Source organism: Mizuhopecten yessoensis, unplaced genomic scaffold (genome assembly GCF_002113885.1).
Source record: "Mizuhopecten yessoensis strain PY_sf001 unplaced genomic scaffold, ASM211388v2 scaffold1407, whole genome shotgun sequence".
NCBI classification, from domain to species: Eukaryota; Metazoa; Mollusca; class Bivalvia; order Pectinida; family Pectinidae; genus Mizuhopecten; species Mizuhopecten yessoensis.
This window is the reverse complement of record NW_018404031.1, coordinates 178,335-205,841: the sequence shown is the minus strand read 5'-3', so window position 1 is coordinate 205,841 and position 27,507 is coordinate 178,335. Positions and strand designations below refer to the sequence as shown.

Below are 27,507 nucleotides of genomic sequence, written 5' to 3'. Positions count from 1 at the left end.
AGTAATATTTATGCAAATTTAGCGGCGACAAAGGTCAGACATGTGATGCGCATGCCAATATCCTGGCATTTTCAGCATTTTCCGATGTTGTGCTGCAGCCGTTCAAATTATACGTATTCACTGTTGTCTAGAAATATTTTCATAATGACCTTTCGCATATTTTACAGACTTATTGTCGTGTTGTGAACATAGCTTTGTAAATACTGTATCCTATAGCCTATATTCGATAGACCTTTCGAGGACCAATATAACGTTGTCTTTTCGTATCAACTTGTACAGTAGTAGGTGAAGGTAAAGGTGAGTCTGTCGTCCATGTTTTCATGTTTTGCTTCATTAGCATTGTCATACTCCACAGTTTCATCGCCAGTATCCATTCTGTTGCACGTATTTGAAAGTTAAAGTTACATAATCCATAACTTTATATGTTAAATGTTTGTAAATAACAATTGCATGTACATTTCATTATGCATTTTTATCACTAAGCATATAATTATTTATCGGAGTTTGTCATTTTTTGTACTGCAGCAAAAAGCAAAAGATTTTAAAATACGATGGCATTAACGTCCAAACTTAAGCTGATATTCAGAAGGTGCATTGACTAGAAAAATTGAATGCATACACAAACATTAAAATAACGCTCAGTATTAGAATATAGTACAAAAGGTGGGATAATATTTGAAAATTAACATCTTTTATTTACATTTTCAAAATAGGTCATTGTGACCAATATTTTCTTTACAGGGATGATAAAGTTTTAATGATGATACAGTTAAATATGTAACGAAATGATGGTGAGTTTTCCCCCCCAATATTCATCAGATGTAGGCGGTAAATAATCATTTTTAATCATGAATGACTTTTTTTCACTGATTTAGCAATACCAGCACAACAAACATACCTAAGGTGACAGTTCCCAAATCGGATCACTAAACCATCATTTTATTAAATTATTGAATAATTTGAGGAGGAATTATATTCATTTATGGTTGTATCAAAGGAAGAATATCTTATGGGTGTTCTTACAAACGACATTAGCACCCGAGGCCCACTTGAGATATTATTTATGGAACGCTATAGATCTGAAGTCACCAATCCGCATCTCCAGTTTTTGCGATTGTCAGGACCCAAATCGGATCAAGGCTAGGATTTTGCAGTATCTTACGCCTCAAATGCATATTATTTTGTCAGCATATTAACATTTTGTGATTACCTTTAAAATTTATGTGACAAAAAGTATTTCTATAGTGTGAATTTATTCCTATAGTCCAAAAACAATGCATAGTCGTTGCACTCACCATTTTTTTTAAACGTGATCAAAACACTGACATTTGAGTTTGAATTACGTTTTCTTGTGCTATTTGAATTTCAAAACTAATCATCTGTTGACAAAAAATGGTGCATGGCTATCTTTTCTAAGACTACATAAGTGTTTATGTTATAACTGATTTGTTGACACATTTATTTGTTTATTAGTAATTTTGCAAAAAGTTATCCGATTTGGGTACTGATCCGATTTGGGTACTGCCTCCTTACTTGTTATCGTACAGGGCCACTTATTGTGAATATGAGCCATTGTTCTGTGCACATGTGTTTTCCTGGCCTCTCCTGGGATTTCAATGTTTAAAGAAATATATGTAAAAGTGGTTCGACTGTGTCTGCTTGCTAGCATCAATATTTATGAAATCCAGACATAATATGACCACATGTATCCTTATCAAAGGGAAGTTTACCAGTACCTAAAGCCAGGGGGATCCAAATTGTCACTTTAACTGAACGTCAACTAATTCAGACTGAAATGAAAAGCCATATCGGATGCTTGTGTAGACATTCATTACAGGGAAATCACTGAAACAATTGAATTTAAATACTGACAAGGACAATCAAGAGTAATGATGTTTATGTATGATATATTTGCATTGTTATAAACTTGGAAAAAAATACAAAAAAAAAGGACAATCAATTTGGGAATGAAAATGAAAAGAAAAACAAGGAAGTATTGCTATCAGACTAAGATACTTCCTTTATTACTACAAAATGGAGACTGCATGTCCTCTTGTGAAAAATATTGATGGCCCTTCTCAAAGTCTGAGAGCCCTGATGAGCATAATTACTTTTTGGACACCACCCAAGCCTGTAAAGTCATAGTGCTGGTGCCAAAAAGCATGAAGCCAAAGCTAGGGAGCTGGGGATATGCATCCCCTGGAAAGCATTGACATTTAGAATATCTGTTGTCAATGCCAATTGTTAAGTATATGTTAGTACTGGACCCTGTACCCCTGTACATGTGCCGAAATGAGTTTTAGCAATTCTGACCTACAAAAAGCACCCTCTTTCAGCACACCTCGGTCTACATATATGGAAAAAGAAACTGAACAAGAAATGGTGATCATAACTTCTATTTTCAAGAAAAGCTTGAATATTTCAGGTAGATGAGACAGGATATCAATAGATAAAATGAATGATATTTTCTGTGTTTTATGACAAAAAAACAAACATCTTTTTAAAAAAAAAAAAAAGTGACCTTCCCAGGGCTTATACATCCAAACAGGCTGCTCATGTGTTGCAAGGATATAAAAGATGTATCATTAGTTAGGTAAAAAAAAATATATAAATAAATGAACATACATACTGGACAAAATTATTTTAACAAAACTCAAAGGCTATTAATTTAGGAACTGTCCCATCCCAATTCTAGTTGAAATGGTGGTTATGTATCCCATTGTACCTGCTGCCCCCAATTGCATGATCGTAAGAGGCGACTAAATTTGGGACCTTATCTCTTCTCTCCTTTCTAAACAACTTTCTTCTTCCTAATGTCTCCCTTGACAATGCCTCACTTTTGGCCATTTGTTGAGCGTTCGCCCCTGTGAGGAAGGCTTTGGGTTCTGTCCCCTGGCCGAGACATACCAAAGTCTTTAAAAATGGTAGTTTCTAATCCTGCTTAACGCTCAGCAAATTAGGAGTGGGACGACTGGTTCGCCCGTTGTCAGTATAATGTGACCGGGTGGGGCTTCCTGCTGGGTGTCTTCGGCAGTATGTCTCAGTGAGGTAGCACTATAAAGTCGGCATCAGTTCCGCGCTATCACAAGGAGACAAACACGAACATATCGCAGCCTCCCAAAATGCACACATACACTACACGCATGCATCTTGCACACAGGGGAGGCCGTCCTTAAATGACCTTCGCTGTTAATAGGACGTTAAACAAAATCAAACAAACAAACAAATGTATCCCATAGTATCAATTGATGAATTTTGGTCAAAAGCCAATTTGTTAAGAGCAAAAATGATGGTTTAAAACACAACATATTTAAACATCATATACATACATATATCCCTAAAGCTAGCTCCTGAAAGGCCACGAAGGACTGAAGATACTAGATAGGGGGCAGGAGTACCTACTGAATTTAGTCTCCTTTCAATTAGAACCCAATTTCAAGAAAAGCGTATTCCATCTTGGAAAATGCAACTTTACCTTGTAATTTGTAGGTAAATTTTCCCAGTCGCTGTATTTATCAATTCACAATAACTGGTCCTCCTGTGTGTGATTGAAATGACCAACAGTGGGTATTCAATTTAAGTCTTTATCATGAACAAGTATTTAATATGAATAAAGATTACAATGTTTTTGTTAATAAGGTAGAATAGACTTCAAAAACCCTGGAGAAAATGTAGCTAAAATTCCTACTGTAAAATATCAAAAAAAAAATTCTGTTCAATGAGTTGTTGTGACATCTAGGACATTTCTCCCGTCAGTACATTTTTTGGGTACTCCTCTGATTTGGGTTCACGGACATTGAGTTACACACTTTTTGTATGAGACAATTGTGGTGTCATTGCATACCATAGTATGGTATGATACCATCCCAAGTATGAAATGTGTATGATATTGCATTTGGAGCCTGTTTTCAAGAACTATTTGCTGCTGCAGACAGTCATAAAAATTTCACATAATTGCATTGGTAGCCTGTGCAAAAAGTTGTATTTTCATTGTTTGGTTTCTACAACAGCTCAACAAGCTGAGTAAAACTAAAATGTGTTACAAAATGGTAAAAAAAAAATGGATAATAAGTAATGACCAAAAGATAGAAAATGAAATGTTGATAGCTGAAGCTGAATGCATATCGGACATGAATAGTTATAATTTCTTATTGCAGAGATTAATTGTACATAGAGAACCTAGACTTTACAATGGATCCCGACAGTTCCAGTGACAGTAACAGGGACACACCCAAGGACCTGGGTGAGGTCATTACCCGTCCTGACACTCCGGGACCCATGCCTACCTACCATTACCCTAGGGTAAGTTCTCGTCTAGGTGAATTAAAAAGAACCTGCAAACTTGTAGATCTACAATATGTTTTACGCTGTTATCTCATAAAGTTTAATGCATCACTTTAACTTTGGCAAAGTTTAAAAATAATTCGAACAATTTGCAAAACAACTGAAACTCTTAAGTGGTTCCCGTATAGCTCTGTCTTAACTGAAAATTTGGTACCTTTCTCTGTTTCTTTCTAGAAATCTAAGCTATTGATACTAGAAATTGTTATGCAACAGTTTGATTGACATTTTACTAAAATTGAGCATTAATGCACTGTGATAACTTATACATACATGTACAGTAAGTAGTAAGACAGTTTAGCAGCAATATCTTGTACTAAATGTACATAAAAAGTCTGTTTTGTTAAATTTATTTATTGACAAGCAATAATTAAATCATGTTCACTTACTATTTTTATTTTAATATCTATTTTAGCTTTGTAACTCTTCTGTTTTGCAGGACACACTTATCGAGCTTCAGTTCTGTCCTTTATCTAAGAAGAGGCCATCTTGTCTGTCAGATGAATTTAACACGTATGTATATGACTCAGATACTCCAAAATATAGAAGATAAAAAATTCCAAAAGTATTAGAAGAAATAGAAAGTAATTATTCCTTCTTTGCTTATTGCAGAGTTATCTTCTCTCATGAGCAGGTATTGATTGTTATGTCATTGGTTTGTGAGAGTAACGTCATAAATTTTTGAGAAAACGATGAACTTTCTCACACAAACCAATGACGTAACAATCAATCCCTGCTCACAAGAGAAGATAACTCTGCAATACGCAAAGACGGATTAGCACAGTTTGTATGAAGTCATAAGCATAGTTTGTATTAAGTCATATAAAATCAGATTTCTGCTGCTTATTGTACTCGGGGTATGTGAATTTAAGTTTTTATTTGTCTTTTAAAGCCTTGATGGATTGTGGGACCCTGACAGGTGGTCAAGATCATTTGACACATCACGCAACAACTCCCCACTAACTGTGGGCGATCGTGACAAAAAACGCATGGAGATACAGATCGAGAGAGACTACTTGATGAGGAGGAGACCATCCGGTTGGTATATAAAGATAATTATAAAAAAAATACTTAAATAATAATTGACCAATTCCGACCATCACACTTGTACAGGGCTTAATCTTTGTTATTGTTAATTTTGTAAATTATATCAAATATATATTCAAAACAAAGGAAAGAAGAAAGGTCATAGTGTTACATTTTTTCTGAAAATGAAATATTTTGAAGTGTTAATTTTTCATGTCTTATTTTTTGCTTTTGTCATTTTTTTTTCATAAAATGGGCCCTGTGAATTCAACTTTTCTTGTTTAACTCATTCACCCCTGAAATTCATAATGGAGTATTCCAACCTTTGAATTGGGAGAGTTCAAATGTGTCTTCATGGGTGAATGAGTCGATTAATCAACACTTGCTTTTTGAATTATGGGGACTGGTTATTGCATGTTTTATAACAAAATTAGTCAGTATCAGAATGACAGGAGTTATGAATGCTTTGTTAGCAGATCCTAAAGAACGACTGAAAGAGGAAAAAGATGGAATAGTTTTGAGTCCACAACGAAGAAGCTTTGGTACTGGCTGTCATGTTTCACAGCCAACTTTGACTCGTCAGATGAGTTGCCCATCTGATTTCAAGGATGGAAATGACAGAGATAGGTATGAAGATTTCTACCTCTTCTAATGTACAAATTTGTATATGGTTTTATGAGATATTTCACTGTGATATTTTTGAAAACATTATGAAGAAAGAAGAAGTATGTTTTTTTTCTATTTAGTTTATTTAGTATTTTATTGTTTTTTAAATGAAAATCTACATAACAGTTAACATGGTGCTTGCCCAATGTCATGTCCTAAATTACTCTTGATTAAACCCTACACTTAATTGCTGCTTCAGGCAGTCCTCAAGAAATTGCAGTTTTCCGACCGACTCATGAAAAAAGCATCTACTTGGAACTTTCTTTATTTCTGAAAAATCACTGATACTTACATCTTTTATATAGAAATTTGTGATTTCTGAAAATTTGAAAAGAAAACCCACCTACCTACTGCAAAATATTCAAATAGGGAAGTGGCAAATAATGTTTAAGAATGACCTCAGTATCTGCCATTCCATAAAGGTAGAAAAAGGTATGCATCTTATAAAATTGTTTTAAAAAGCTACATTTGTTTAAAACATGTATATTCAAAACAGGAAGACTTAACTAATTACATGAAACCTTAAACATTTGTTAGTCCGATAACTGTTTTCAATTTTGTAATGAGTTTATTGAAATTATGCAGAGGACCAAGGAGAATTGGAAGTGGACGCATCCAGCTAGACCGTGATCGGGGAGAGGTGACGCGGGAACGGGTAGGAGGGGAGAGAGACTTTCGTGCTATCCGGGATAGGTTTGACCGCGATGATCGAGACCGGGACCGGCGTTATGATCGTGAGTGGGACAGAGATGGACGTGACAGTCGTGACAGTCGTGATCCCAGGGACCGTGGTTTCAGGAGGGAGTTTGAGGACAGAGATAATCGGGTAAGATAAACGTCTGTCTTGATTTAGATCTAGGTTAGCTACGAAATGTGTGCTGCAGTAAATCATAGTAATATGAACTGTCTACTCGATGAAAAAAGAGAGGTTATGAGGATGAGCAAGTAAAGAAAAACAATGTGGATTATAAAGCTTGGGATTTAATAGTCTGTTCCAGTTTTAGGAACACAGACTGATATGTGTTTAAGTTGATTATTAAACACAAGTTTGAGTTAACATGTTCCAAGTTGTATTATTTCTACATCATGTAAGATGTAAGTTTAGGAATCGATTTTTTTTCTTCAAATTTTCATCCTTAAATGACCATAGCTGTTAATAGGACGTTAAACAATACTAAACCAAACCAATTCTTCAATTAATCAAATCTACTTCAGCAACTGGTTTTTTTTTCCAAAATATTTTTTAATGTTATTTGCAGAGGGACTTTGGAAATCGACATTACAATTCAAGAGATTGTAAGTATATGCTTCCGTTTCATTTAATGGTACAGTCAATACATTTTTGGAAATTTGAATTAATTTGGTTGATAAGCAGGATGACGTGATTATCTTATAATGGTAAATTTAAAAGACACTTTATCTTGATTTCGAAAGTATACAACAATTTTGTTAAAAGTAAGTAGTAAAGAACAGGAATCATTCTTGTCTTGAAAATCTTCTTAGATAGTAAATAGAGCCTACAATGTATATATACATTGATATTGGTGACGTTATCAGAAAATATACTACACGTTGGAGGCTCATCATTTACAGCTGGGCGACGGAGAGACTATCGTCATGAGGATGAGCCTGAATGGTTTACAGAAGGTCCTAGTAGTCAGTTGGATACCATTGAGCTCCGGGGCTTTGAGCGTGAGAAGGAAAAGGAGACTCCTCACAGGATAAAGGAGATCGCAGAAGAGGGAGATGCTGATGTGAGTGCCACAGAAGGACACAAAACTGGTGGTGAGTAGATCAAATGGTTTGTTATTGAAAACTCTTTGAACATTTCCTGTGAAATAGATAATATTTGAGGATAAAACAAAACGTTTTGAGGTAATACAAAGTCATATGCTTTTATTTCAACATATTGATGCTTAACTTAATGTGAAAATGTATAAGAAATATTACACAATTCATATGTAGAAAATGACACTGAATTGCATGTTGGGTCATTTGCATTTATAACTTATTATTATCATTTGTTGCCAGTGGCTGATGTGACGGACAGAAATGGGAGCCTTGAGACAAATGAACCCAGCTCACCTGAAGAGTCGAACCACTCTGACAGCATGCAAACCACCAGTCCTCATGGCAACATCTTTGACTTCAATGAGTTCTTTAAGATTGACAACCTACCTGGTTTGAATGTAAGCAAGAACATTCATGTCTAACAGATATTTCTAGTGATTAAATATATTTAATGAAAATAGGGAGAGGAGAAAGAAATGTAAAAAAATGTCTTAAATGTATTTATTAGGTGTAAGTTAAGTGTATTGTGAGTGTAACATGAAAAGAGCACCTTTCGTTTATTCATTGATGCAAGTATATGAAGTTGTACTGTAGCACTCATTTAACCATTCACCCCCTGAAGTCACATTTGAACCTTACCAAATCAAAGACTGGGCAATTCCAGTTTAAATATGTAGGGGTGAATGAGTTAACTGTGCTCTAGTTGTCCACTCAGTAGCTGCTCCTCTCTGTTAGTCTGTAACTGCGACTACTATTTTATTGTAGCAAGAAGGTCCAATTCCCAGTGCTGACATTCCTGTAGTACAGAGTCGATTCAGTCAGTGGTTCGGACCTAAACCTGGTGGCAGTCATAACAGTAGCAGGCACAACAGTCGACACAACAGCCATCACAACAGCAGGCACAACAGTAGACGCTCCTCCTTGAATGATGATTTCGGTTACATAGTTAACGGTAAGGATTTTGTTACATGGGTAACGGTAAGGACCAAGGTTACATATTTAGGACTTCGCATCATGCTGTCTGTCTGTTTGCTTACAGCATGATATCTTTCGAAGGAAAGGTCAGAAGTTGATAAAACTTCACTGATGTAGTACTTATCCATGTCCCCCTCTCAGGTTCGATGATCAACATATATTTAATGAGGATGTTGCATTCTGATTTGCTGATTGCTATCTGCGTGATATCTTCTGAAGGAATCTCTTAATTTTGATAAAAGTTGCTTGATATACTAATATCAAAGATTATTACTTGGGTTTGATGTTTGTCATATTCCGAGCATATTTAAGGTATCTGCTGCATTCTTAATGGTTGTTTGCTTTCCGACAATATCTTGCAACAGAATGGACAGGTTTTGATTAAACTTGGCTGATGTACTACTTACTCAAGTCCCTCGCTCAAGTTTGATAGTTGGCGGTTACTGTGCATATTAAATGAGTCTGCTTTATTCTGATTGGCTGATTGCTGTCTGTGTGATATCTCCTGAAAGAATAATCTAATTCTGATTGAATTTGCTTGATATACTTGTATCCAGGATTCTCACTCGGGTTTGATGTTTGTCATATTTGGAGCATGTTTAACAAGTCTGCTGCATTCTAATTAGTTGATTGCTTTCTGCACAATATCTTATGATATTTTCCAAAAAAAATCAATTTTCAAAAGGCCATGTGACAATAAATTCTGTGTCCATTTGTATTACAGATCTTCTTGGTGGAACACGAAGTCCTAATGTTTCCTCCCCTCCGCCTGACCAGCCCATCCTATTTGACCAGTCGGTGTTTTCACCAGCCAACAGCACTTTCGCAGACAAACCTCAACATCACAGCATCGACTTCACAGGACTACCGAACAAAGATGCCATTGCTCCTATACTGAGCAATATATTCCAGAATAGCATTGAGAAACATCATATGGGAAGCAGTAAGTTTGCAAAAAATAGTGCAATGAGATTTGGTCATTACAAACTTGGATAATTTGAATGACAACGTTTTTCTCAATTAGGTATCTTTTATGATTTAAATGACTTTGTTGTTGCAGATTCTAGTGTATATGCCACAATGAATCATGAATCATAAATATGCAAATTCAAAATAAAATGTATTTCCAGAAATACCAAAATCCTAACAGTAGTTCTAAGCAAATGCCACACAGAATAAAAGTCAAGTCTTGTACACAAGTTATAGGTGATGGACTGAGCATCAGTTAAAATGGCAGAAATAAGGTTCAACAAATAACATATAAATAACGGAGTTTGTCTCTGTACTACAGCTAGCAGCAACTTTAGCACCCAAGATGCAGAGATCCAGCTAAAGGCCTTGCTGTTTGGGAAGAAAGACTCTACTCCAAGTAGTGGTACAGCTAGTCCAGGCATGGGTTCCCCTCTCAGTGAGTACACTTGTCTTGTAGCCAACACTAATAGGACTTTACACATTGAACTAAGGAACATATTATAACACCGGTACAGTGTTTGTGCTGCATATTTCATCAATGGGGCCCTTTAAAAGTAAAGAGTCTTTTTGCAGTTTGAATGGAGAAGTTTTAAATGCTTTTTTCAAAAAGATATAGCGATGATGAAACTTTCTTGATGTGAAATCACATTTAACTAAGAAGGACAAGAACCAATACCTAGATATATCAATTGTAGAAGAATCACTTTGTCCCATTACATAAGAATATTTATGACACTTACAGATCTACCTGGACGAGCAAAGACTGTGGCAGAGTTGGAGGCTGACATGAACCAGCGGTCCAGTCGGTTACCAGCACGCTGCTTCACACCACCTCAGCAGCCAGTCCCACCCCCAGATATTGGCATGGTGCAGAATTTCCAGCGGCAGCAACCACCACCACCACCACAGCAGCATGTACCGCTGCAGTTTCAGCAAACACCTGAACAACACAATCAACAGCAATACCAGTCACCTCCACAGCATAATCAGCAGATGCCGCCACACCACCAGCTTTCCCAGCAACAGCAGATGTCGCCACACCACCAGCTTTCCCAGCAACAGCAGATGTCGCCACAGGAGATGCAACATCAGATACACCAACACATGCAACAACAGATGTCACATCAGATGCAGTCTCAGCCAATGATGCCTCAGCAGATGCAGCCTCCGATGATGACGCCCCAGCAGATACAGGCCCACCTGGCACAGCAACAGCAACAGCAACAGCAACACCCACAGCAACACCCACCCATGCCACAGGTGTCCATCCATCAGAGTCCCCACTCCACGCCTCGTGGAAGTCAGGACGAGGGGGATCTCACTGCATTCAACAAGCTGCTGAGTCTGATGAAGGCAGGAGCTGCAGCTGCTGTGGAATCGCCACCAAAGATGGCGGTATTTATCTTTATCTTAAGTTCTTAGTACTTTTAATCATCTGTGTTTCAAATATGCATATCAATGCCATTTCATAAAGAGAGTCTTGACGTGAATTCAATTTTTCACAAATGATCATTAAAATGCAAGATGTTATTATTTTTAATGGTAAATTGAAATACTACAATGTTGTATATCATTTACACCAGAATGAGGATTTCTTACTTGTATTTCTCCCATGGAATAAAGGTCTATTGCAGTATAGCAGTATATTATAGTGTTATTTAGGTGAGGCTTTCAAATTTGTGCTATTTCTTAAAGAGGGAAGCCTTTATCACAAAAAAAACCTAGGGCCTTGTGCAATAGGGAAAGATCTAGATTGCAAATAACAGTGTAATAAATAACTGTTACAGGTTGGGAGACCAGGATCACAAACAGTATCCCCACCCCCACACCTAGTGCAGCAGGCTCCTGCCCCTATGCCACACCCTTCCATGCCCCCATTGACCAACTCTCAGGCTGCTGCTGCAGCTGCTCAGAATGAGTTTTTCCAGGTGAGAATTCTGTCTCCCCATGCTAGCAGTTGGGCAACATTGTATTTGTGTTGTTGTTCACACTAGCTGTTTAAACAATAGCTGCTGTACTTTGGGATGATAAAGATGCTTGGGTTTGCATTGCATAGATATGTACCAACAATTTAACGTAATTTGTGACGGTCATTGAGTAAGGCCAAAAAAAATGATAACTTTGTTCTCAGGCCCGCGCGCATTTTATTTTAGGGTACCGCATTGCCGATTTTATCGTGAAAGTAATAAAAAACAACAACGTGAATGCGCAAGCTGCCGTCTTTCAAAAAACCCGGAAAATGGTCCGCATGAAGGTTAATGTGTTGTATATAAAAAGCTGTTTTATTTTACAGGCATTGCAGAGGAACAAGGAACAGCAGCTCCAGATCAGACACCAGACCATGAACCAGATGAGGATACAGAAACCCCTGATCCCCCAACAGCTTCAGACTCCTCCCGCTCAGATGTCTCAACCACAGGGTAACCAGAACAACAACGCACAGCCAGTCAATGACCCCATAATCAACTTCATTAAGCAGAACCCCACCATCATCACCAAGCCTGCTTCACCGACTCCCCCTCCCCAGGGCACCCCCCAACCACCCCAGAGTGTATCCTCCATGATGGGAATGATGCAGACCACATCCACCCCACGTGCTCCCTCTCCATCGGCTGGTCTGATGGGACAGAACCTGCTGTCGCAGCCTCCCTCATCACCACGCATTGCTTCACCCATAAGTAAGTATGCCTCCTGTCAACTGCTTTACCTTCCACAAACCCTTTCAGCATGCTTTTGTCGCACCTTTATGGAATCCTCTCTGCAGGAACTAGGTTTCCAAATTGTGAATTTCTTTAAAAAAAGAATTTTTTTAAACAAAATTTTATAGATTACAGCATATGTTAGTGTTGGAAATTGAAAAATAGATGGTGAAAAAAAACCCACCCAAAAAGCTAAAAAAAATAATAATAGGTATTTTGGAAAATTTGATCCATTTCTTGCCTTAAACAACAGTTTTATCTGTTTTTACAGCCTGACTTTAAGTGATCAGTCATATCTGATTTTCTGTTTGAACCCCGAACTTTACTGAAGCACTGCCATTTCTAACCAAATAAATCTGCCCCCCCTTTATGAAATTGAAGTCAGGTTTCACTGTAAAATTGTTTTTGAGAAAAAAACTAGTGTTAGTTTTGATACTGTAAAGGTATTAGACTGTGTGTGGTTGTAAGGTGCTGTGGTGTGTTTGTTACCCTGGTGGCTATACTATAGCATGGTTATCTTACACTCTCACCATAGACCTTAGGTATCACATAGATTTACTAGGACAAATTGCATGGAGGATATCCTACAATACTGAGGAAACAAGGGCTGCTTTTCTGTAAAATGTTGAAATCAATATCTTGTTGCGAAACAAGCAAGAAGAAAATGCTTTGATGAGTAGTCTTTTTGAAAGGATTTTAAGTGGACAAAATTAATTGGTTCTTATGTCACTGTAAAAAATCTGATGCTTATGATTATTATTGCCAAACATAACGCATAGTTGTTGAGATAACCATCACATTTTGCACCCAAACCATATCCGCTAGGATGTTGTTTCAGATAATATATATATCGGGGTGCAGAATGATTGATACTTATATTATTCTTCAATAGCTTACAATTTGGGAATTGAAAATGAACAATAAGTAAACAACATGCGCTGAAACTTCAATGAAGTCATTAGGTTTAATAACAAAAAAAATCTAAAAGTTCCAGCATGACAAAAGATAATTGGCGATCACAGACTGATGAAATATTTAGGAAAACAGCCCTGGGGTCTGTAGTTATAGAGCATATGCGGAAATTGAACTCATAGTTTTTCATATTCTTTCTAAACACATAGGTGGTAGGGCAGTATTGACATCTATATCAAAAGCAACTATTTTATATAATGACTTTGTATAGAAGCTTAGATAAAGTTTTGCTTAGAAACCTAAGTGACCTGATGTAAATTTTGAGTCAAAGGTATTAAGAAGTTTATATGACATCAGTAACTTTCGAGTTGGTAAATTTGTATAAAAGTTTAGAAAGGGATAGCTAGCACTGTGCATACGATTTGCATCTAGTATTTTTTTAATCGTTTTGTTCTTTTGTTTAGTGTTTGTAATTACTTTGTGTACACGTGACATGTTTGTAACATTTTACTTTGTGTACACGTTACTGTGGTTTTGATTCCTTGCTTCAAGCCTAACTCCAGCTGGTATATTGATAGTTTTTTTATAATTGAATGTTATGCCGTTAAAGTAGTGTAGTGATCAGGCGAAGGTTAAGATATCTATTTGATAGAGTTATGTATTTGGAATTATTGGTCTAAATTTACAAAAGCAACCCAAATTCATGTGGTGAAGATGAAATTGTTTCCTTAGATCATTCTCTGTGAACTTCATGGATAAGTTCAAGTCTATGTGCTCTAAATGTTATTGAAATTCTGCAGTGAGGATTTAGTTGAGAAAATTTACTCTCCCATTTATTTGTGATGAAGTACTGATATATAGAAAAAAAATTGGGGTCAAAGGTCAAAAATTAATTAGTGCTGGCATAGGTTTGATACATGGTTAGCAAACACTTAATATATTCTGCATTTGTATTTTCTTTTGTTGTAGTAATTTAATGTATTTTGTGTGGTATGGTGGTTGTAATAATTTGCCCTCGTTGTTTCAGCATCATGTGAGTATGGTTTCTATTAGTCGGTAAAATATGCATGTGACATGAAAACTATTTCCATTGTTGTCACTTTTATTAACAATGTTGCTGTTGAGAAAATGTTTTTCAAAGAGATGCATCTACATTAGGTGCTGACTCATGATCATGACATTGCTGTCAGGTGAAATTGGCTTCAAAACATTGATACAGACATCACAGGATACGTAAAAGTGGATTTTCATGTGATGTGCAGACTATTTTGTGCTTCAGGCTTAACTCTACATTAATATATATAGCAATCAGGTGTGTTCTGGATTAGATCTGAAACAGAAACTGTACATTAAGTTAAAGTACAGGAACACTAGGCTAAGGTAACCGAGGTACTGCTCATTTAATGAAAAATACATTATTTGCTGGAAAAGATCATTAATCATGACAGTTGTATCGATCTGTAGAATGCATATGATTGAAATGATCTTCTTAATGTGGAGAAGCAAATGTGAAATGGAAACTTATGACTTTTTCATATGTTTGAATGGCATGCTGATTGATAACTATAGCAACATTTAGCTGACGGATCATTGTTAACTTGGAGGATATAAGGAAAATTGTACAGTATAAACAGCAGCAGATTATGTGTACACAAGGTTAAGATTATTTGATGGCTAATTTCAACTGGCCTGGGGGTTTGTTTAAGAAAGGATTCAGAACACATGCTTTGATACAGCACATTGGCCTACTAACTGCATAGCTGACCTGAGCTCGCACAGTGTGTGATATAATATGTACTTTATAACTGACCTAACTGGGGCATGTGGGGTAGATCTCTGTATGTGTAGAGGACCTGTACACTTTTATACTCTGATGATAGATCAGCTCCATATACATGTAGATGCTATGCATCAAATTTTTCTCCTCTATTAAGCTTGTTTATATTAACATAAATTTTTGTTACTCATCTCAATTGTGATGTAAAAGTTGCATAAGGTACAGGAAGAAGACCACTGGTATAACTATTTGTGTGTTTGACAAGTTTATTGGACAATTTCAGAACTTCCTTTTGGATGCCTTTGAAATCAAGAAAGTACAAATATGAATAGACAGGAATTGATCATGTCTTTTAAAATGAAATCAAAAGCAATATGGTGGGTTAACTTTGGCCAAGCGCAAGTTGAGATGTGTAGCATATTTTGTCAATATTAATGTGTTTTATTGTTTGTCACTGTTTCGATTCCTTGTTCGATGATTTTCATTTAATACTGAAATGTTCAAGTTAACAGACTGCATACAATTCCGCAGCAGAGTCCTACCCACACTATTACTGTGTGATGTAGGTGTTATGTAATTTTTATTGAATATCATTATTGAACAAATAAAAGCTCTTCAAATCTAGAAAAATGATCGGAAGGAACACCAAGGTGTTTTATTGCAGGAAAAGAAAAGAAGTTGTGGTTATATTGTGATGTAATTTGTTTTGCATTTCAGTGTTTGGCCAGCAGCCACCCATGCATCTCAGTGCACCATCTCCCATCAACCCCTCACAAATGGGCCAGTCAACATCCATCACTGTTCCTGCAGGCTCAACTCTCACAGTAAGTGACATAATTGTTCAGTCTAAAACATGAACAGTTTTCTTTGCAATGTACATTGTTTGACGGTACCAGCAATTGTTATGGTTAAAACAATGAAGGTACTAGCAAGTGTCATGTATAATACAATTCAATAGTGCCAGATACATATAATTCTTTATCTTTAGGAACTGACAATGTTAGATATCGTTTTCAAAGTAAGTTCATTTCAAACATTTAACAATTTGTTTAGCTAACAAAACCTAGAATAGCCAAGGTTATATCAAACTGGATGCTGAGTTGTATTTGTTCGTGTTGTAGTCGACTGCAACAATCCGACCACCTGTGGTACCACGTGTGCCAAGTCCACAGGAGTTGATTGCACACACTCAGGCAATCATGCAGACTGCACTTTTAAAGAAACAACTGGAAGATCAGCGAGAACGCTTTATTAGAAAGCAACAAGACAGGTTAGTTGAAGACCGTAATATAAATGTGGTTGTCATGATTAAACATTAAATTTGGTTGAAGAATCCCAAGGGTGATATATTCGAAACTGTCATATCAGAGGGTAAGAATTCTTTTTCACCTGGCCCCAAGATTACAAAATGTTTAATCTGAAATTAGGATATTTTCAGTGATTGCATAAATATCCAGGTGAGAGATATATATGACTGACATTGGTGCATGGTATACGTTCCGACATGATGTCTTTACTTCTTAACTTCTGTATATGATTTGATTAATTTAAATATGTATCGATTATGATTATTTTTATGATTTTTAGTACCTCATAAGTCAACCAATTATGGCTTGGTATTGATCGCTTTTACTTTGTATATTTTATGATTGCGATCTGTATTTTACTGTCGATCAATGTGTGACACTTAAATAAACTATTATTTATCTTATCTTATTTATCTTATATGCATTATGGACCTCTTTTGATTGTGTACTGTTTTGCCTGACGTTGGATCATTCAGTAATTCAGTTTCTAGTGAACAACATCCATTAGGGTAAGGGGTGGTTATCTTGTAATGTTTAACCCAAAACTATTGTGATATGATTGCCATTAGAAAAGTTTGAATGTGAACAAGATTGAAATATGTATTTGAGGCGCTAGCGCATTGTGTAGTGTATCTTACAGGGCAAAATCCCCCAACCCCATGGTATCGATGAAGTCCGCAGGGCCTAATATTCCCCAGACACCCATCATGTCCATGGCCACATCACAGGCCTGCCAGACTCCCAAGGTATGTACTGATGTAAAGACAGGAATACAGGTATTGAACAGCAATCAATATGTGAAGCCCTTATTATGGGTTGTATGTACATTTCCTAAAAGTGTGATTGTAGTTTGCTTATTATAACATTTACTTTAAATTTTCTATAAGCCCTTAAATTCCCGACAAGCCCGAACGTTTTCGCCAGTTAAACTGATGATGATGTCTTAGTTTTATCAAATCAAATTAGTTGCTATATGGAATATAACCTTTACAAAGTTCACAACAAACCAATTGTGTTTTGCAGCCATCAGTGAGTGCAGCCTTCACGCCGACGTCGGTGATGAAGAAAATGCATTCTGATAAAGCTTCTGAGAAAGAGAAACAACGACAAGATAGTGTAGAAGGTGAAAATGGTAAGTACAATATGTTCGATGATTCCTAATTTATTATATATGGTAAGTAGATACTATAAAGAGTTCAACAGGATCAGTGAAAGAGCTGTAAGAGAGCACAAAATAGTTCAAATAACAGCTAAGTACTGTCACAGATTCAGTGTTTTTTAGGGTATCCAAATATATTTCAGTTTTTCACGTTTCTCGAATATTTGTTCACAACATTAGCATAACAAATTGGTGAAATGTTATCCCCTTGCAGGTTTGTCTTGTCGACCTATCTGGAGGTCCAATCTTAGTCAGATAAGAACATTTTTCTTCTCCCTTTGATTAATAAAAAATCATGTGATGATAGTTACATCTTATTTCTTGATTTGGTGTGATGTTTCTGCACATACATGTTTGCCTTTTTCAGAAAACCTTGGCCCAGTAAAGCAGCTTATTCCGCAGGACACTAGCCATAGTGCTGTAGACAACTTAGAATTTATTCAGAAAATGAACATTGAGCAGCAACAAGCCAAAGAGAACTTGCCAGCCACCATAATGACAAGTATGACAACCCACGGTCATTCCTCATCAATGCCCACACATCAGTATTCGAACCAGGACCTAGGCATCCCTGGTATTAACTCGATAGCAGCGTCACTGGCCAGTCAACACGATGTAGGTACCACCAACTATACTTGTGAAAGTCTATATACAACCCATATTGTGTGTTGCATTGAACTCATTGTAACTTCTACATTTTCAGTCTGTAACCTTGGCCGAACAACTGAGCCAGCTGTCAACGCCCATATCTGTTCAACAGAAACAGCAGCAGGTGCGGGCCCTGATTGGCCAAGGAGGGTTCCAGGGTTCTCCAGGGCAGCCTGTCTCAGTCCCAGTAGCCACCCCAGGCCGACCAATAGTTAAAGGTAGGCACTTAACACTCCCACACTGCCATACCTCACCACTGATATTACAAATATAAACTTTTTGTATGAAGGTAACATTAGTGTCAGAAATATAGGCTTGGTGTATGGAGATAAAGATCTAGGTTGCAAATTCATTTCGTTGTAGGTAAAATATCATATTTTCAGGTACTATTATATTGTATGTCTACTTTTCCAAAGCTTTTGCAAATGACCTGATTACATAAGATGGTTAAAAGTCCACTTTTTACTCTATTACTAAAGCATATAGCTTTTAACTTCAAATCAAATCAAAAATGGGTAATATTTACAGATCAATCTGTATAACATTGACATAATAAGATCATGTTAACAAAATTAGATTACTCCTTTGATGTTACAGCACGTAGGAGACCATTGTTTTGTTCAGGGTTACACACACTTTTGTTGCAGATAGTATTATGGTAGCTCTTGTCATGTGGAGCGGGTAAATGATAGGGTTCTTGCACAGCTTGTTTTCTTTCCCCCAGGCATTACCACCACCATTTCTAGTGCTGTCAACAGTGCAATGACTCCTCCAGTGGGGAGACCCATGATCGGGGTTCCTCGGATGTCCACTCCCCAGCTTCAGAGCAAATCTGTTGAGGGCACTCCCATATCACTGCAGACCCCCTCACAACCCCACCTGCACCGGGCCATCACAGGAGTGGCCAACCCCACTTCTGTCCCACAAGTACAGACCCCAGTAGTCTCCCAGCAGAAACAGTTCAGTGTGTCTCCCAACCCCCTTACAAGGCCCATCCCTCCTATGGGAGCTCAGTATGGCATTCCAATCACGGGTCGGATACCAGTACAGCAGGCCATGTCGCCCAACCCTCTCCTCATGCAGCAGATGATACAGAGTGGGATCTCACCCACAGCAGCAGCAAGAGGTACACTGGGCACCTACATTGTTCTAGAAAAAATATCTTAGCAGTCAAGATGCTTGTAGGCAAATTTGTCATTTTGCCAATGGCAGGTTCCTGTGAAGGTGTTTTGGGGGCACAAAAGTTCAATTGAAATCTTGAAAATTTGTTTTAATTTGAAACCCTGAAGAAGCAACTTAAAAATGAAAGTAAATTTTCCTGATTATCTGCATCCTGATTAAAAAGGAGCCATTCATCTGATTATAACGAAAAAGGTTGCATGTGTCTGGTACATCTCAGAATTTGCATAACTGATATAACAACTGTAGGTAGTATTTACCACTTTAAACACAAGCCACTGTAATAGTATTTACACAATTAGATTCTATCCTCTCAAGTTTACTGCACATGTCACCTTTTACACACCCGATCTAGTGCTTTTGCAATGTAATCTTTTTTTGGTAGCCTCAAATTAAAAACAGCTATTCGGTATGAAAAAGTTGTTTTGACGACATCCGTGAACTTCCCTTGAAAAGTATTTAATTATATGTTTCTGTCCCTTGTAAATAGTGAAAATGAGCTGTTTGTAAAACCTTGTCCTTTCAGTAAATGCATTGAATCAGCTGAACCAGATAAATCACATGAATCACTTGGCCATGCAGCAGCAGCAGCAACCAAGGATCATGGACCCACGCCTTCAGGGGATGAGGGGCGTCTATCCTACAGTTGCAAACCTCACTCCTCGCAGCTCCGTCATTCCCACAAGTCTTGGGGTGCCAGTTCGCACACCCATGGGGGTCAATGTTGCGATTGGACGAACTGTATCGCCACACCCTCCAACACAAAAACGTGAGTTTTGTAATTTAACTGACCGTGCGCCTCCTACCATGGACCACAAATAATGTGCTGTTAAAATATTGCATCATGTTTTGCAATTATCAGATAGGTAAACCACCACAAATAAGTGCTATGATGATTTGTGATTGTCCTACAATAACCAACTGTCCAAGATACAGATTTTTAAATATATAACAAAATAAAGAACAGAGTGGTTTTGTAATGATGCTCCAGGTTGCTCTTTCTTTGTGATTTGTAGGTCAAGGTCAATATAACTATCATTAGAAAATCAGTTTCTGTAAAGGTCATTTGAAAAGAGGTTCCCACATACAATAATTTAAGTTCCATTGAGTTGATCAAACTGAAAATGTATACAGGGTTTCCATGCTTAAATGCTTGCGTGGGTCGAAGGTAAAGGTCACATGCTAAGAATAGATAATTTTTTTGCAATGTCAGTCGATTCAACTCGAAACCTCGTACATGTAAAACTTTGCAGTACATTTGAACTTTTTTTTCTCTCACTACAGTGATAGCAAATCTATCATGACAGCAAATATTTAATTCACAGTATGCCATATATGGTAATAACATGTTAAGGTGGAAATTAACACTATTGATTTTGCCGATGAAGGGTGAATATTTGACTATGTGAAAGTTTCCCAGTATTCTGTTGGGTGCTGCATCAATGTAAACTATAGCTACCAGATAACAGTGATATCTTACCTTCTAACCTTACTAACTTGTTACTTTTCCTGCAGTTATAAATGGACCTGTTTCACCAGGGATCCCCATCCACACATCAATACCAACCAGTCTACTCAATGGAAACAACAACATCAACAAGCAAGACCCCAACCTGGCTAAGTGGTTTGGCACAGATGTTCTCAAACAACAGATGACGTCACTGCCCCCCTTACCCGGCACAGGCCAGAGAATGATGACCTTGGAGGAAATAGAGCGGTGTCAGCAACAAGCAGTCATCAACTGAACACCTGAGGACACTTGTGTAAATGTGGACAGAATTGACAGATCAAGATCGACGAAAACACCAACTTCCTGTTCTGCAATTGTTCCTGTAGAACCTGATACGTTTTAGTGTCGTTTATATGTGGTTTGTATGGAAAGTGATTATGTGTGGATAATTTTGTTGTAGTTTTATCACACTGTCAATTACTGTACAGGATGATTTTTTTTGCCAACAGTGCAGAAATGTGTTTGACAAATATTTTGATCTCATCCCTCCTATAAACTTTATTTGATATGTAAGCCTGGTGTTAACATATAGCAGAGGAGAATTTTTGTCCTACCTATCTCTTGGTTTCAATTAAAGTTAACTTTCGAGAAAAACATTTATAATTTCTTTCACAATCATAAGAGGTAATTTAATGTCTGAATATCATTTCCAGTAATTGACCTAAAATGACCACCTTTCTTTCATGTTATGACAGTGATGCAGATTTGTTCAAGAATAAAAAATATACATTAAGATTTAAGAAAATAGATCAAGAGCTCTTTTGAAAATCATAAATAAAATTGTGTATATTATTTGAAATATAAGACTTGTATCTTTAACTGTTTCTATCACCACACTTATTCCATTCATTAAGTTTAATAGAAAAAAAATAACATGCATATCTTATCACGAACCCTGTTTAAAAATTGGCTTTGTAAAAAGCTGTTACCATTTGTAACTTGTTTTTCATGTACACATCCCATGTGTGATGCCATTATAAATTCATTTAGTGATATAGCGATATCCAAATGTGCCAAGATTTTGACTGCTATTTATGTAAGGGAAGGCAGTCGTACAGATTGTGTATATATAGATGTGGAGGTTGGTGTAGTGCTTGGTATGGGTAGATCCCTGGACGACTGTTGTGTTTGTCGGTAGAATATCACTCGCTGTTTACTTCTGGGTTATATTGTAAGGAAGTTTTAGTGTTATTGTAGTTGGGAAGTGGCTAAATGATTTTTTTTTTTTTTAAGAATTAGTCTGTCGTATAAAACATGGCCTAGAAAGTAAAATGTGTTGATACAACACTCTACCCTCCAGTGTTAGATTTAAACATTTCTAGTGTCAGCAAGTTAAACGTTTTTGACAGGCCTTCAAGTTCTGCTTCAGTATTACGCAAACCTAAAGCACTTGCCATTAAGGCTTTAACATAGCATTCAAATGCAATACAACTTGGTGGTACAGGAAGCAGGTTGGGTTTCTGACATAAGTATTGATACATTTCTATTGCTGGTTTAGACTTGGAAATAAGGTCGATCATTCTCTTGTGCCATAGGTAAAATGACAATTATAATTAGATTGAAAAGGAATACTGTAAAACTAGTATTAAATGTTATACAGTAACTAAAAATAAACGGAAAATCTTGGGTTTGCAACCAACACGTAGCTGTGGCCAGTTATTTGCTTATTCAAAGATGACTCACTCACCTGTTTCATTTTCACAAATATAGACCAGAAAAGCAACTGTTTCCGGTAATGTCTATTTCAGAACTTGAAAAAAATGTATTACAATGCAAGTGTTCTGTCGGCAGTGAAACAGTTGATACAATATACAGGATCATTACATACCGCTGGGTTGACTAACAGCTGGTGGTGATGATATCATAGCAGGGTCGTATGTATATATGTGTACATAAGCTTTTCTCTATTTGCATTGATGTCAGTTTCATGTATAATTTTCATTATGACTATGACAAGTGAATACGTATTTAAATTTGAACGTTGATAGACAACAAAGGAACCCGATAAACATATTAATCCACTGTGTATGTTTTGTTCTATTTTGTTTTCCTTTTGAATGTGTATAGTTATATTTGTGTGTGTAATTATATAAATATGTGAAAGTCTTAGCCGTGTCAAAACGATATATGAAAAAAATTGTTGCTCAGTGTTTTTTTTATATTAACATTTTCCCCCTTTTCTATATTTTATTTATTTTTTCTTTAATGTTTGTAAATAAGTTAATAGAAACACCTTCCTTGTTCCCGTGTTGTACCTACTGTGTAAACATACATTGGACATAAGAATTCACCTTAAAAATGTCTTGAAACTAACACTTTTATCGAAATATATGGGTATTTTCATTAATTCATATTTTTATCTCAACTTGGAAAAGAGTTTTCTTGACCAAGCATACACATTGAAATTAATAGTCAATAAACCTGCCTATGTACAGCCACAAGGAAACAGCCCAGTATTGCTATTTCGTCTAGAATGTAGTGCTCTTCAGTATAGTCTTTATACCTAGTCAGTCATTTAACCGTCACTTGTTTGTTCCCTAGACACCGCCACTTCACCTGTATCACAACTTAGATTTGCCTTTGAAATTGTACATGCTTAATGTTGATATTTGTTTGTGGTTATAAGCAGCATAACAAATTATATATATATATGATTATGAAAAACATATAATTTACTTGAATGAATGATAGTGCTGTTTTGATTGTTAATATTTGATATTTTTTCTCATTTGTTTGTTGATGGGTTTTTTGTACAGTAATATGCACAGCTCTGGGTCCAACCTAGATTTATTGGTGTCATTTTTTCTGGCACTTCATCACTTCTCCATTGTCTTATTGTCGTCGTCGTAGTCGTATTAAAATGGTGCAATGAAAAATTGTTTTGATATGTCCATATATAATATAGTTTTATTTTTCATAGATAGACTTGAATATAGTTGGCCCACATATGCAGTAGTAATGGTTTATGCACTTGAAGTGTGGATGTGTACTGACCACATTCAACAGGAATTGCATACAAGGATACACTTTAAGCTTAGTAGGAAATCTTGAGGACCCTGTCGAAGATCAGCTAAACAGGTTTTTTCTCATCAATAAATAAAGTTTATTATTATTAAATCCTTTTGAGAAAGTCATATATTATAGGACAATGTGTAGCAGGAAATTCTTGTCTCTGATGAATAAAAGGAAAACAAATGCTAGTCATTGTTAAGGTTTATTTTGTACTGCGAGATGTTTTACATTAGGTAAAAAGAAACATGGTTTGGGTTTGCCTCTATACTCTGATGATTTATTAGTCGGATATTCCTGTCTCTGATGGATAGAAAGGAAAAAAAGTTGTCTTATCGTTATTTTATTGGAATGTTAGATGATGTTTAGCATTCAGAAAAAAACAATTTTTGGCTTTGATGTTTAGCATTCAGAAAGAAAAAAATCAGTTTAGGCGTTTATGCTTTGTGGATTTATCATTTTCTTATTTTTATGAATCATGTCAAAGAAATGAGACAACTTTCTCCACAATTCTATGCTACTCAAACATGTTTTGTTGGGATTTTATTTTGTAGGAAGAACTGGGAAGAGTAGATACAATATAGGCGTTGTGGTGGTTAGTACATGTCCACACCTTATAATTCTGTTGTCATGTCATTGCTGTGCCATGCGGCTGCCTCATCACTTCACTGTTAATGTACAACACTTTTTCCTCACACACCAGTAGTACTGGCCTCACCCAGTCACATTAATCATGTTTTTGTTGGAGAAATCAAGTTCAAATGTTTAATGTAATAACTTAATATGCATTCTTACATGTCATTCTGATATTAGGGCTAAATATAAGTAATGTGTAAGTCTGTGTCATCTTGTCCTTGATTGTTAAAATTGTTTCCATCTTGTATTCTTTCTCCACAAAGGTAGTTTTGTTGTTGTTGTTGTTGAACCTTCACTACGTAACCATGGCACCAAGCCTTCCCTTCACCGATCTCCCTCCTTCCAGACCTCGCACCTCAGATTAGTATTATCCTGAGGGTATGTTCCCATGTACAGTACTATTTTGTGTATATATCACGATAATCACAACCCGTGTGGCTGTGAAAGCGAGGCTTGAAGTGCTGTAATCATATTTTTTGTCTTGTTCTGATTAGTAAATATATTTGATGGTTATTTTTGTAAAAAGTTGTAACAAGAATAAGAAATGTTTGACAGAATACTGATATATATACGTGTACAGGTTATGTGATAAATTTTTCTCCGTTTCTACTTCTGCACATTTTTTCTTCAACATTGTAGTGCAGATTTACATATACATGCATGTATAAAATGTTCATGTTCTCTGTGTCTTCATTTATTGTATGAAATTGTCAATAATATGATTTTTATGTTACTCCAACTGGGCCAACGATCACATAGCTATCATATAGTATAGTCACAACTGAAATTCTCCACTTATCACTCATTAATGGTTGGACAAACACATTTTTGTCTGATGATGATATCACATAAATTATGAATTTTGTTTGTGATGTTAGTCGAAAACCAGAAAATGATTGATGACTGGTCATCTTTAACAGCTGTAGTTAATTTGGTTCCAGGTTATGGCAACATTAAGCTAAAAGAGAACCATTCAGGGTATTTGTTAATGTTACTGTGTTAAGCCGTAAGCTCCAAATAAATGCAATGTACATTATGTGATTGGCCAGTGCTGTGGCTCTTTGATCCTTGGCCCAGTTAGATGTTGTTCTATTTTGTGAAGTGCCGACGTGGAACAAGTTCAATAAAATATGAGAGATGTAGTGTAGTGTCCGACAGCTAGGGTGTCAGGTCGTCAGTCAGGGTTCCAACGAGTTGTCTAAGATTTTGTGCGGTGGAAGAATATTTCTGTGGGGTTTGTGAGGATGCGTGTTATATTTTCAGTTTTTTGTCTGAGTTTTGGTGCATCAGTACAAGTTGTTGATTGTTGAGTGTAGAAGTATTGCTACATGTGGTGTGACTGCTGTGAGAGTGCTTAGGTGTGACTGTGTCTAAATGCCAGAGATGTGTACATATTATCTAAATGTGTGGTGGTGTGGCTACGAGATATACTGGTGATACAGATTTTATAGAGGCGTATGAGACTAGTTAGGTTTAACATTACGTGTTGTGAAGACGGTCAAGTCTATATATATAAAAAGTTTATCTTTTACCTTATAAATATCTTGGCTACATTCATGGGGTAATATTCGGTTATTTTGTGAAAATTCATGTGAAACCTTTCTTACCTTTGACACATATTGTTCTTTTTTTATTTTAAAAAGTTGTCAGACTTTTGCAGTATTTTTGTTGTCCCCCCTCCCCTTCCCTTCCCCACAACAAAAGTCTCGTAAAGTAAATGTATTTCTTTTTTAGCCCCAAACTGCTGGACCTGTTTCACAAAGCAGCTGTACCTTCGCTAATGACATATCTTTGTGTTTCAACTCGTCTGTTGTCGGACCAATCGGAGTAGTCTGGTCACAGGCTACTATTATATTGGGTTACGTTGAAATGCAATAACGCTAACATCATGTCAAGTTAAATTTGAAAATAAAATTTAGTGGAAGTATATGTAATAGGCAGTCTTATGTTCTAAACAGTGGAGCATATAGAATGATACCTGATGTAGAAGTGTCATATGGGTAACACTTGTAGGGGAAATTCTTGTGTGAAGCTGAGAGAGGTTGGGTTTGAATTGCCTCATTGATTGGATGTTAATAATTAGAATTTGAGGTTTATCCTGATATAGAAGTATTTAGCAAGAAAGGTTATACGTTGCAGAATCAGGTGGGGGAGTTTTATCTCATCTTAAAAAAGATTAAAAACAAAAAATCAAAATTTTATGGTGGATTGTTTCCAGAAAGTAAGAAAATTAGATCAGATTTAGCAATTATTAGCAGTTGCCTGGACTTGAGTTTCGTCGGAGAGAAAAATAAACAGTATTCCAAATCTTTTGAAAAATCTGTATTGTTGAACATGCAAGTATGTGTAATTGTGATGTGTTTGAAAGGCCACCTGTGAGAGGTGGACAGTGTTGGGCGTGAGTCAATCATGTGCTGGTGCACTAGTGCTAGCGGCTGAGGAGAGCAGCTGTGGGATTATAGAGATTATTATTACACGTTATTTTGAGTTTCACTGTTGTAAGGAGTAAGAATTGATGGCAAAAAAAGTCAGTCTTTATCCTTTTAGACTTTCCTACTACAGTGCAACCTACCGTAATATCAATGGTTTCCTTATCAAAGCTAGAGTTGATTTTGTCAAACTTGTCACTCAGTGCTTTATAAGAAGTCTAAAAATAAATTGTGAAAAAAATGAAACTATTTGTTGATTTTGTTGTGTGTGGACTTCAACAAAATTGTTCAGCATTTTGCACCCGTTCAAATTTTGTGTATGGACAACTACATCTGATACCCTTAAAAATGTATACAGTGTACATTTACTTGTAGCCTAGCTGTAAAGACGGTAATTTGATTGCCAATTCATATATAATTTACACTTTTGTGTGCATATGCTTTACCGGTCATTTGTCTGATGAAGGTGAC

The 27,507-nt window shown here is 36.4% G+C and overlaps 1 protein-coding gene across 5 annotated transcripts; it reads left to right on the top strand.

Annotated features, from left to right (window-relative positions):
- Positions 1-73: 73 nt before the first annotated feature.
- Positions 74-27,282, top strand: LOC110461774 (ataxin-2 homolog). 5 transcript variants are annotated; one of them, XM_021515440.1, is made up of 25 exons: positions 74-297; positions 4,158-4,302; positions 4,781-4,854; positions 5,234-5,379; positions 5,844-5,994; positions 6,619-6,859; positions 7,293-7,329; positions 7,627-7,818; positions 8,065-8,222; positions 8,590-8,776; positions 9,524-9,742; positions 10,091-10,207; positions 10,514-11,166; positions 11,559-11,699; positions 12,065-12,449; positions 14,410-14,415; positions 15,877-15,983; positions 16,281-16,429; positions 17,095-17,212; positions 17,490-17,598; positions 17,993-18,240; positions 18,329-18,491; positions 18,998-19,399; positions 19,979-20,221; positions 20,968-27,282. In XM_021515440.1, exons 2-25 carry the CDS (start codon positions 4,192-4,194, stop codon positions 21,195-21,197), a joined length of 4,587 nt encoding a protein of 1,528 aa, XP_021371115.1. In that variant the 5' UTR covers positions 74-297; positions 4,158-4,191; the 3' UTR covers positions 21,198-27,282. The 5 variants fall into 5 exon arrangements, with proteins under 5 accessions (XP_021371115.1, XP_021371131.1, XP_021371106.1 ...); XM_021515456.1 differs by having other exon boundaries at positions 5,841-5,994; positions 17,107-17,212; XM_021515431.1 differs by having other exon boundaries at positions 5,841-5,994.
- Positions 27,283-27,507: the final 225 nt, after the last annotated feature.

Excerpts from the sequence above, each read along its gene's own strand:
- LOC110461774 (XM_021515431.1), top strand. The coding sequence starts at position 4,192 with ATGGATCCCGACAGTTCCAGTGACAGTAACAGGGACACACCCAAGGAC. Across the intron at positions 6,860-7,292 it reads TTGAGGACAGAGATAATCGG|AGGGACTTTGGAAATCGACA; the intron begins GTAAGATAAACG and ends TGTTATTTGCAG. Across the intron at positions 18,492-18,997 it reads AGGCCGACCAATAGTTAAAG|GCATTACCACCACCATTTCT; the intron begins GTAGGCACTTAA and ends TCTTTCCCCCAG.